The 12136-nt window shown below is 48.9% G+C and overlaps 1 protein-coding gene across 1 annotated transcript in view; it reads left to right on the plus strand.

The window, feature by feature from the left end:
- Positions 1-12136, plus strand: part of ZFAT (zinc finger and AT-hook domain containing) — a 257978-nt gene that overhangs the window by 36766 nt on the left and 209076 nt on the right. The window contains exon 2 of the mRNA XM_007940573.2: positions 1880-2131. Within this exon, the coding sequence (XP_007938764.1) occupies positions 1880-2131 (252 nt within the window). The remainder of the gene's footprint in view (positions 1-1879; positions 2132-12136) is intronic.

The following is a 12136-nucleotide window of genomic DNA, read 5'->3' on the forward strand; positions in this document are numbered from 1 at the left end:
TCTGGGTAGCTGGCTGTGACCAAGTAATGACCATAACCTTGCCCCTTGTCAGCTCTACTATACACCTGGGAATTCTGATCATTCACATAAACTTATAGGCCCATTGTCTGCCAATCCTATATATGATCTTGGATACACTCCCCATTTAGACATACCTAATTGTTTAAGGCAGTAAATCTTTATGGAAACAGAGTGCCTCATCCTTTTCCCACTGGACAGCTGGTGGGTCCGAGCCACCAACCTTTGGGTTAACAACCAAATGCCTTAGCCACTATACTACCAGAGCTCCTTGAGTAAGATAGAAGTAAAGAAGGAATTGTGTTGGCTGCCTTGGTCCGGGGAGGCTCTCATTTGGAGCTTCCAGTCAAGACTCACCCTCCCTGCCTTGTCACTGCAGCTCACTAGAAGCTCTGCTCTGCCAAGGGCCCCTCCTTCATCATGTGACCTGTCTCCCCGGGGTCCTTGGACACCCCATGCTGAAGCAGAGACTCATTGTTCTAGAGCCCTTGTTGTTGTGCTATGCTGTCCCCGGAGCCTCCGCTCCAGGACCCTCTGCCCTGCCTGCTCTGTTAGCCTCCCATTCTGATTTCTTCAAAGTTTCAAGAGTGATGGACTTAGACATATGCCTACCTTGGTAGTGGCTATTACGATGGCTAATGCTTTACTGTACAGAAGCATGGCTTCAGAGAGAGCAGGAAGGGACCTGAAGGACAGCCCAGGTCTACAGATGACCTAATCCCAGGACTCCTTGTTCTACGTCCACCCTGATGTTCAGGTTGGAAGGGGGATCACTGAAGCTCTGATGCTGGGGATGCCAGCCAGCTGGTGAGTGCCCTCTGCTGGCCTCTCACGGGGCTGCTCTCAAGTCATGTCACCCAAGACCATCACTCAAGACCCCCTGCTCACCTTCACATGACTGTACCGTGCTCCCTGACCCCACTCCCCCTATTCATTCCCACCTTGGCGCTAGAACTGTTTCAGTCTCCTGCCCCTACAGTCTTAAAAATGAATGCCAGTCAGAAGAGCTACAATGATTGTTTTATGTCCAGTGGTCCAGCTCTGACTGTGACATTTAAAATCACTAGTCACTGTGGAAGTTGAAAAAAAAATGTTATTGTCTTTAGTGCTGTAATTGGTGCTTTAGATTGTGGTTGTTTTTCTCCCTTTCATCAGGACAATGGGACTTTGATAATTATAACTCCTTGAGGTAAGCGGAATGGTTGTATAACTCATTAAGAGTATGGAAAGTTAGGCAACCTCTGAAAACCCTTTCTTTGCAAGGAAGTCCTCAGGCTGTTCCCAGAACTGGATTTAGGTGGACTTGGTTGTCCACAAGGAGAGTGAGCCATTAGCTAGGATGACAGTCACAACATCAGATCCCCAGCTTTGCAGATGGAGTGTGCACAAATGTTCTGATACAGTGACGTTCTTAATTCAGAATGTTAGAGAACTGATTCTGCCTTGCCATGTAGCTGCAGTGTTTGTGGGTGGTGCAAATGGTTAAGCACTGGACTATTCACCAAAAGGTTGGAGGATCATACCCACCCAGAGGTGCCTTGGAAGAAGGGTCTGGCAATCTATTTTTGAAAGGCCATGACCTTGAAAACCCTAGAGAGTGCAGTTCTACTCCGCACACGTGGTGTCACCATGAGTTGGAATAGACTCAGTGGCAACTGGTGTGCTTTGTTTTTTCTATGTGGATGCAGTAGTCCTGGTGCTAAGGATAGTATCTGTTTGCAACTGTCAATTTCTGGAAGAGCTTCAGGCTTTTTGTGTTTAAGGAAATGTGAAACCCAGGCATGTTCTCAGACTTGGACATGGGAATGCCCAATGTGCGCTGTGTGATTGCCCCGCTACACTGTGTCTTCTTGCTTTGTAGACTTGTTGGCAGTGAAGCGGAAGAGAGGCAGGCCGAAGGGGTCCACGAAGAAGCCCTGTGCCGAAGAGGAGCTGCCCGAACGCGTCGCGAGCCCGGCTGAGGACTGTCTGCTGGCTTCCGAGGAGGGGGACAACCTGGCGCCAGGCAGCTTGGAGTGCAACAAGTGCTACCGCAGGTTCTCCAACCCCCGCCAGCTGAAGAAGCACATCTGCATCATTGTGCTGAATGTGGGCGAGGAGGACGGGGATGCAGGTAACGCTGCTGCCTGAGGCGCCACGCCGCGTGCTTATGACGAGAGGTGGCGTTGATACCAGTGTTCACTCCGGTTCTTGGACATAGGTCCCCCACCTGGAAAAGTGCCTATTTTCATAGTGATGATGATTTTGCTGTACGTAACCATTCAGTTGAATGCGCCATCCCGTATCTGTGTGCCCATGGGAACTCTTCAGTAAATGCTCTGGAAGTTGTAGAGTCCTGGGTACAAATGGTTAAACACTAGGCTGGTAACCAATAGGTTGGTGGTACAAACCCACCCCGAGGCACCTTGGAAGAAGGGCCTGATCATCTGCTCCTGCAGGGTTGTAGTCTTGAAAGCCCTGTGCAGTTAGTTCTACTCTGTACATACGGGGTTACCGTCAGAGTCGGCTGGATGGAAGCCGTTTTTATTTATCTGTTTATCTTTCTCTGGAGATTGCGAACGGGTGAGCAAAGGCTCTGCCTTGGTTAGAACAGTGCCTGTCGACTGAAGGCCTTGGTAAATGTTAGCTATTACTGGTAGCTGTTCACAGCTGTATGGAAGTAGTACTATTGTCATTTTACAGTTTACAGAGAAGGTGGTTTAGACACTGAGATATTTGTCCAGGACCCTTTAGCTAGTAAGGGGCACCCTGGCTTTTGAACCCAGGCCATCTGACCCTGAGCCCCTATTCTTCAACTCTTTATCATAATGGCTCCCAACAGTGAAGGCAAGCCCCTTAGTGTATGAAATCCCAATGTAAATTGGATGAATTATTGAGTAATGCAGCGACTAATACCTGTCAGACACTTCTGTTTGGTGGACATTGGCAACATCCGTGCAAGTTGTGGGAAGCACAGACAGTGTCCCTCTCTCAAAAGGTGATTACCTAAAACCTCACCAGGCTGCTCAGTGCTTGCAAATCCTATGCCCTCCTGCCTGCTGAGCTTTCTGCCTGCAGAAGTGCTGCCTTTCTGATCTCCGGTGGATTCTTCTAAGGAGTGCATCTCCCTGGGGTAATTGTTCACCTTGCAGGCCTGTCTGTTTTTTGGCTGAAAGTTAAGCCTCAAGAGTGAGTTCAGTTCCAGGCCTGAAGGGTGACTAGGGGGACCATAGTCTTGGGGGTTTCACTCGTCTCCATTAGACCAGTAAACCTGGTCTTTTTTTTTTTATGATTTTCAATTTTGTTCCACATTTGTCTCTTGCTGTATCCAAGATCTCCTATTTTGATCCCTTTCTGAGTGGTTGGCATTGGTAGCTGGGCACCATCTAGTGCTTCTGTTTCAGGGTCATGTAGGCTGAGATTCACAGAGTCCACTAGTCCCTTGAACTAGTAGTTTCCATGCATCTTTGATTTTCTTCACTGTTCTTTGCTCCAGACAAGGAGAGACCAATAGTTGCATCTTAGATGGCCACTTGCAAGTTTTTGAGACCCCACCAAAGTAGGATGTAGAGCACTGTTTCCATGTACTGTTATGCCAGTTAACCTTGACGTCGCCTGTGACCATGGTCCTGAGCTTGCAGGCTCAGAGGATGTATGACATGTTTAAAGGCTGCACAGCATTTCATAGTCTATTGTATGCGTGGTCCATTACTTGTACTTTATGGTCACCCATTGATGGACATTTTGGATTGCTTTTAAATTTTTCTCCCTGATAAACAACACTACTCAGGTGAACAGTCCTAAGCTTGTCTTTTTATTTTAGTGTTATTATACCTGTGCCATTGTTGTCTTCTGTAAATACCTAGTAATCAGTGCTGAGCCAGTAGGCATCCCTTCTGTTTTGATTTGTGTACATATTGTGAAACAGCCCAGTAGAAAGACTGTATCACTTATACTTCAGTCACCTGCCGGGTCCTCATATCCATCTCTCTCCTCCGTATCTTGGGTTGTGTCAGGCTTCATCCTTGTTCATCTCATATGTGAATATCTTTCTTTAATTGTTTTATTGTGAGTTTATTTGGTACCTGGTGGACAGTCTTATCACATAAAAAGCCAAAGTTCCCAGAGAGTTTCCTAGGCTGAAATCTTTGTGGGAGAAGAGCACTAGGTCATTCCTTCCACAGAGCGGCAGGTGGATTTGAACCACCCTAATAACCACATGGACCTATAGTTTAACATTGGATCAGGACACTGATATGGGGCAGTGTGGCTGTAGCCCCATGCCTTCTATCACATCTGCAGACATGTGCGGCCACCATCACAATCACATGGACCATTCGTCACCACAGGATTGCCTCTGTGCTGCCCTCATAGTCACACTTCCCTCCCCAGCCCCTGGCAACTCCTAATCTGTCTCTCTCTCTGTAGTTTTGTCATTGGAGAACATTACACAGTAAAACTTGCAAAAGCCGGAAGCTGTATAAGGCAGAGACCTGTCAGAGAAGGAAAAGGCAAGCACTCACTAAAACAAGCGATAGAAGAGTGGTCAGAGTGTACCCTGTCAGAGGTGGAAACCTCGCGAGCCTGGAAAAACAAGGCTGTCCCTGGGCTTTCTGGCTCTCACAGGTTTCCCTGTGTAAGTTGGATCATAGTTGGCACAAGTATGAGACCTTGTGCCAACTTTGAATTTAGACTCGACTTTCGATTTTAGACCCAACCTGAAATCTTGAGGAACTCGAGGCCCAGAGTATTGGTTGTCCAATCATTCTGCCCATTTGGGGTGAGTTCGGCTAGGAATCCATGTCTCCCTGCTCCTACGCTGTCACCAGCCCCTGCCCACCACGTTTGTTCTTAAACCAGCCATCCCTCTACTTCCCGGATACAATTTTATTATTATTATTATTATTTTTGCAGTGTTTCCTTCCTTCCCCTCCCACCCCTGGTAACCAACAAAGAAAGTTTCCTACATATATAAAACTTTGCATGATTTTTTACAATAATGAACTAATACAATATTTGTCCTTCTGTGATTGACTTATTTCATTCAGCATAATATCTGCCAACCCAGATGTACTTTTATTCTTTTCTCTGTTCTCTTAGATTTTTCTCTAATCTTGGAAGAAGTGAAGGTCCACTGTTCCCCGATGTTTGTGTTCTGCTCTGTGGTTAGCGAGGTGGTCTCTTCAGCAAAGACAGGCAGACCGCCTCTCTAATGAGATTATTGCTTCCTCCAGTTGTAAGCCGTGCAGAAAACTGCCTCGCATCCCAGTGATTGGAGTGACCTAAGTGGATTGTAATTTAACAAATACCAAACGGAAAGGTGGAAGCACTGGGTGTTTTTCCCTTCCTGGCAATGGCTGAAGCCTGTAAAATATGCAGAAATGACCTTATGCCCAGCTGCCTGGTGGCTGATGGCCATGTGACACTCCATGTTGTTCAGTTTGCCAAGCACAATATTACACTGTGGAAAATTTTCCCGTAATTGTTTTAATGCTGGCTCTGTAAAGAGCAGTTTAGTGACATTTCCAATAGTTGACCTTGACACTTTAGCTTATTAAAACAATCAAAAGAAAACGGAATAATCTTTTTCCTTGCACTGAGCCATGGCAAGTTAAAATCACACTCTTGGTATGTAGTCAATGTTTGTTTATTGTATCCTGCATTGGAATAGTAAGAGAAACCAGCAAAAGAGATTTCTTTTTCTCTGTCATTAGGTGGAACAGCTGGTGTTTTAGAAAAACATTTTGCAGCTGACCGAAATCAGTGTGTCAAGTTTATAAAAGCGAGTTGTGGACCTTTCTCAGCTTGTTATTTCTGGGTCATTTTAAGCAAGAGGAGTTGCAGAACCTTGCTCTTCCTCTGGTGAAATCCTTCCTAAGAAGGCAAGGCGTTTATTTTATGGGCTCACCTAAGATGCACCATAATCTCCCTGAAGGTTTTTTACAGCAGTGTTGCAAGTCTCGGCCTTCTCCTGTATTTGTGTTAGCAAAACTGCTGACTTGAGAAATAGACCTGCTTTGATTGGGAACTGGGTCTGCTGGTGTTTGAGAGGTACTGAGTGTTAGTCTCACAGTCGAAGCTGTGACTGGGGGGAAGCTGTATATGGTGAGGCCTCCTTCTCTTTGATGCCTTGTGAACCTTGCTTAGGAGTCCTGGTGGCGCATTGGTTAAGCGCTTGGCTGCTAGCCTGAAGGTTGGCAGTTGGGACCTACCCAGCAGCTTTGTGGGGGAAGAGGACCTGGTGACCTGCTTCTGTAAAGATGACAGCCTAGGAAACCTCGTGGGAGCAGTTCTTCTCTGTCACATGGGGTTGTGTCTTAGCCTGGGTTTTCTAGAGAAGGAAAACCAGGGAAGCTTATATATGTGTATGAAGAGAGATTCATCTCAGGGAAATGGCTCCTAAGGTTGCAGAGGCTGGCAAGTCCCAAGTCCGCAGTCAGGCACCAGGTTGGAGGCTTCTCCTGACTCACGTAGCTGCAGGGGCTGATGAACCCAGGGTTGGCAGGTAAGACGGCTGGCCACTGGCTTCAGAGGCGGATGAGTCCCATGGTTGGCAGGCTGCTGGCTCAAGTCCTGGAGGATGATGATGGTGAGTTGGATGCAAGATCCAGAGGGTGCTAAAGCCTTTGAGCTTTGCCAGAACGTCCATATGTATATTGGATACAGCTGCAAAGCAGCTGTCCTTAAAACTGACTGGCTGATCACGTCAGATCACATCCTGGAGGCAATTACATTGTATCACAAAATAGAGGACAACTACATCGTTACCTACCTGCCAAACCACTGATAATCATGGCCCAGCCACATTGACACATAACTTTAACTGTCACAAGTCGCCTGAGTCACGATCCATTGGACAGCAAGGGGTGGCTTGTTGGTACTCTCTGTGGGAGGCTGTGCCAGAAGCAGCTGCTGCCTGTCCACCCCCACCCCCGGCCCCCAGGAGCAGGAGAGATTGGAAGATGAGAGAAAGCTTGAGGTGAATAAGGGGAGAAAGAGAGATGAGGGAGGGACAGTGATGCATATTCGGCGGGGTGGGGGGGAGTCACTGGGGGCCAAGTTAGGTTTTTAGACTGCTGCATTAGCATGCACGGTGGAAGGAGTTGGTGACCGCGTCCCAGGGTAGAACCTGTATCACTGCTGCTCTGATGACTATGTGGGGCTTTTTATTAATCTGTTGACAACACTTTACTCTCTGGGGTATTCAGAGATTTAATTAGTTCTTGAGTTTAGAAGAGGTGCTTTAGAATATTAGTACAGTGTTAATTATAAATGAATCTGTATGAACTAATGTCTACAAATGCACACTTGCATCTGTATTTAACTCTTTGTCTGCCATTAGCTGCCTGACGCACCTTGCTTGTGTATTGTTCCTGGTCAAGTGTCCGGGACACAGTTCTGTAGGGAATTCAAAGGGACAACACTAAAACAGATCCCTCCACTCTCTAAGGACACAGGGTTACAAAGCAAGGGAAGATTCCCTCCTAACGGGACTCACCCCAAGCACAGGGGTGGTGAGCTGAGAGGAGTCCTGGTGGTGCAGTGGTTCAGCTCTTGGCTGCTAATTGAAAGGTTGGCAGGGTGAACCCATCAGCCACTCTGCAAGAAAAAGACTTGATGATCTAGTTCCGTAAAGATCACAACCTTGGGAACCCTAGGGAGCAGTTCTACTCTCTCGTAGGGTCTCTAAAAACCCAAAACCAAACTCACTGCCATTGAGTCGGATCTACCTCATAGCAACCCTTCCTTGGGTTTCCGAGTCAGTGTTACTATGGAAGTAGATTGACCAGCCTTCCAAGGAGTGGCTGGAGTGGCTGGTGGGTTAGAACCACCAGCCTTCTGGTTAGTAGTCAGATGCCTTAGGCACTACGTCACCAGAGCTCCCATGGAGTCTCTAAGAGTCAGAATTGACTTGATGGCAACAGTTTGGAAAACTAAGAGACAGGATGACTTTCAGGTAGAGGGATGTACTTGAGAGTTTATATCATATGGGCTCATTTTCAGTAAGGTTGGAGAATATCTAAGACTTAAAGTGTGTGTGTGTCTACATGTAATGGTTTTGTTGTTAGTATCATTGAGCTGATCCTGACTCATAGCAGCAGCATGCCAGAGAAAAACTTCCCCAAAGGGTTTCCTAGTCTGTAATCTTTATGGGAGCAGATTCCCAGGGCTTTCTCCTGTGTTTCTGTGAGGTAGGGTCATACTGCCGACCTTTCAGTTTGCAGCCGAGTGCTTAACCGTTGCACCACCAGGACTTCAAAACCAAACTTCAAACCAAAACTATTGATGTTGAGACTGCTCCCACTCATAGTGAGTCCACACACATCTGAGTAGGACCACACTCCATGAGGTTTTCACTGGTTGTGATCTTGTGGCAGCGGGTCGCCGGGCTTTCTTCTGCATGTTAGGTTAGGGACTGAGAAAAGTAGAATGTTGGAACCCTTGCTGTGGGTCAGTCATTAATTCAGCAGATGACCTGAGCAGATCTGTCAGTGTGCCAGCCGTGTGCCGGTGTCTGGGTATGGGATGTCAGTCGAGTGGAGACTCAGAGTTTACTGGGCCAGGCAGAAAGCTGCGAAGCACCATAGGACAGGCGTGATGTGTGTCCTGTAGAGGTGACATAGGGTTTTCGGGAGCTCAGTAATGCTGCCTCTGTGGCAGGTGGTGGTTAGAGGGAGCCTGGGGCTAAAGGTTGGGCAGAGGTCTGAAAGCCACATTTCTGCTGCTGTTAGTTGCCATAGTTGGCTCCAGCTCATGGTGACCGGAAGGACTCAGGGCAGGCTGTGCCATCTTCATTGTTGGGATGTGGGCCGTTGTTCTGGCTGTTGTGTCAGCCCATCTCGTGGAGGGTGTCCCTTATTTTTGCTGATCCTCTGCTTTACCAACCGTGATGTTCTTGTCAAGTGATGGGTCTTTCTTGATGACATGTTCAGCAAGCTGAAGTCTCTCCGTTTTTGCTTGTAAGGAGCATTCTGGCCACATAGAGATCGTATTCTGAAGTGTGGCAGTGAAAGCAGAATGGAGGTGAGGGGCCTTGGAGAAGAAGAGAGGGGACAAGGGCGGAAGATGTTGGCACTGCGAGAGAGACTAGCGTTTGTTCTGGCCACACAATTGGAGAGTCACAAGTAGTGACGTGGGGATGTGGAGGAGGCTGTCACAGTGTGCAATGGAGGGTCACAGAGTATCTGAACTGAGCAGTGGAGGTAGTATAGAAAGAAGGGGGCATGTTGTAGAGATGTTGAGGAAGTGAGATTCTCAGGACCTGCGCAGAGATGGCAGCAGGCTGGAAATGAGAGGCAGGGAGACAGGCAGATTCTTGGCATTTGACTTAGCTGCTGGGGTAGATGGCAGTGCCCTTGCTGACCTTGAGAACCCAGGGGAGAAGCCATTTTGGAGAAAAGAGGATGAGTTAATTTTGGTCGTGTATTGAGTTTGGTTGACTGCAGGCTGTTCAGGAGGATTCTACCCATTGGCTGGGGTATAGAGTCAGCAGGCATGCTGGGCTACAACTGCCACCTGGGGGCTCGTCAGTGGAGGAGGGTTCTCAGGGACACTGCACCGGGGTAGAACGGAGCACCAGGCTGGCCTCCTCAGGACCCTGGTTTAGAAGGTGAGCTGTCCTAAGGAGCATCCAGAGAGAGGAGGAAGCAGGAAGGTTTGCCTTGCAGGGAGAAGGAAGATGGCTAGACTGTGGTCGGTGATGCAGGGAGAAGAAGTAACGTGAAGCTGGGGTAAAGAGTCTGCTGGCTTTGCTGGTCTGAGCAGGAGCAGAGCCAGTGGAAGCTGGGCAGTGGGAGATGGTTGAAGTGGGAGGGAGTGAAGATGGGACTGGGGGGCCAGAAGGGTCAGGTGGAGGTGACCAGTGGAATGGCCAGGTGGAGTGGTCAGGACCCCAGCAGGAAGCAGATGGCTCTCTCATAAGAGAAGAGTTTGTTCAGAGGACTATTTGTGATGGTGTGAGTTGGGTTTGGGTACAACATTCAGCCACGGTGCGGTCCTAGGGGACGTCGGGAACAACGGGCTGTTGCTACCATCCTAGGCTAAGAGGGCAAGTGGGAGAACTTGTCAAAGACCTGCAGGTGAGTGAGAGGCCTGATAGTGGCTGTGGCCTTCCCTGGAGGGAGGGAGCATGGAGGATAAGCCCCACCCCACTCTCCTCCCTCCCACTCAGCTCTCGCTTGTGTCTCCATTGGCCAAACCACCTGGAAGCCAGAGGCTTCAAGTGAAGCCCTTGGTGTGACCTTCACAGGTCAGCTCGAGAGCCACAGAGGTGGGATGGACAAGGTGGAGTCCTGGAGTGCAAAAGGGAGCTCCAGAACGTGAGGTGCCACTGTGGGTTTTTGTTTATTATCTACCCCTCAAAGGGACACACACGTTGTCTTGGCCCTTACACCATCGCTGCCTCCAGGTTTGTAGTGGAAGGCCTCACTGGGCGAGGGGCGCTGGTCCTGGGTGTAAAGCTCTTGGCTCCCCCTGGGCCTGTGTACCCCCAGCTGCCTCCCTGATTGGTGTTTGTGTATCATGCAGTATCAATGCTTTTTTAAGTGTCGTCTTTTCAGAAGGAAATGAAATACTGAGAGTCATGTTAACATGCTGGGGTTGTACAGCAATACAGCACAGATGTCGAGAAATTAAAAGTTACAGCTCTCAGATGCTCACAACGTTGGCAAAACACACAGGCCAGGGGGGTAGGTGAGGCAGGTACCCATGCAGCTCTCTGTCATTGGTGCAGACAAAATGGAACCATTCAGAAATGGTTGTCCCGGCCTCAGCCCTGAGTTGGACATGCATGGGACCTCCAGGCTTGAGGGCAGCAGCTTCAGAAGCTGCAGGTGCTTCCTGGGGCTCCTTGGCCATGCACTGCTAGAGGGCTTGCATCTGCTGCCTGTGCAAATGTTACAGGGACTGCTGTACGGACCGTCGGGTCAGGGAGGTCCAAGTGCACCCAGCTACGGGCAGAGCCTGGGTGTTAGCTCTGACACCCTGGACTCCAGATCTTGTGTTCTCCACCAGGATGTCCCAGCACACTGCGAGTGTTTGACATAGTACCTCGTGTCTCCTGTCATTGTTCACTGCTGTCGAGTTGGTCCCCACCTCACGGTGACCCCATGCACGTACAGTCCAGTCTGGCACCATCCCTGTGATTAGTTGTGGATCAGACCACTGTGACCCATACCGTTTGCATTGGCAGTTTTTGTAAGTAGGTCACCAGGCTTTTTTGCCTAGTCCCTCTTAGTCGGGAAGCTCCACTGAAACTGTTCAGCATTATAGCAACACACAGGTGTCCACTACAGGTGGCTGGTGGCTGCTCATAAGGTGACTTGGTCAGAATGGAATCCAGGTCTCCTGCATGCAAGATGGGAATTGCACCACTGAACCACCACCTGCCTCCTTTGTAATCCTAATCTGGGAGTTAAAACTTGTTTCCAGGACTCTTTAGAGGTGCCTAGGCCGTGTTTGTGGGAAGAGAGAGGGCAGGTGTGGGAAGCAATGAGGGAGGAGGCTGGCAGGGACCCCCGACACACACACACTTGAACGAGAGCAGTTAACGCTGTTTTATCTGTTGTTTACACTGAAATTGTTTGAAGAGTTCATGTGGAAAGGACCAGCTGCTAAACAACTTAGAAAGCCACTGCCCTCATGGGTTGATGGTCACAGTCCGATTCAGATAGCCGTGCAGCACGTGGGACTGTGAGTGGAGGTGAGCCTTCAGCTGAGGACCTGTGCTGTAGGAGAGCAGATCCTTCAAGAGCCTTGGAGAACAGCAGTGAGTTGTGGACAGATTGCTTAGAAAAGCACACTGTGTCTGTATGTCAGCGTCCCCGTGCAGCTCGGCGCCCGCAGAAGTGCACAGTGGAAAGTGCTATGCAGACAGGAGGGCACTGTTAGAGCAGGGGCAGATTTGACCGCCTGGTCACAATTATCAACTAAAGAAAAAGGCGAGGCAGGCACAGACGTACGTGCCTGGCAGGTGTCTCCTTTGGAACTTGAGTGTACCTGAAGGGACTGATACCCTTCCTGTGACCTGGCACGGGGGTGAGTGACCCAGAATGGGCTGTCAAGAGCTCTTTTGGGTATGCTGTCATCTCCCTTTCAGCATCTCAGGCTGATTTCTTTTCTTTTTTTTTTTTTTTTTTTT

Source organism: Orycteropus afer, unplaced genomic scaffold, assembly GCF_000298275.1.
Source record: "Orycteropus afer afer isolate SDZICR_OR568_19922 unplaced genomic scaffold, OryAfe1.0 scaffold00069, whole genome shotgun sequence".
NCBI lineage: Eukaryota > Metazoa > Chordata > Mammalia > Tubulidentata > Orycteropodidae > Orycteropus > Orycteropus afer.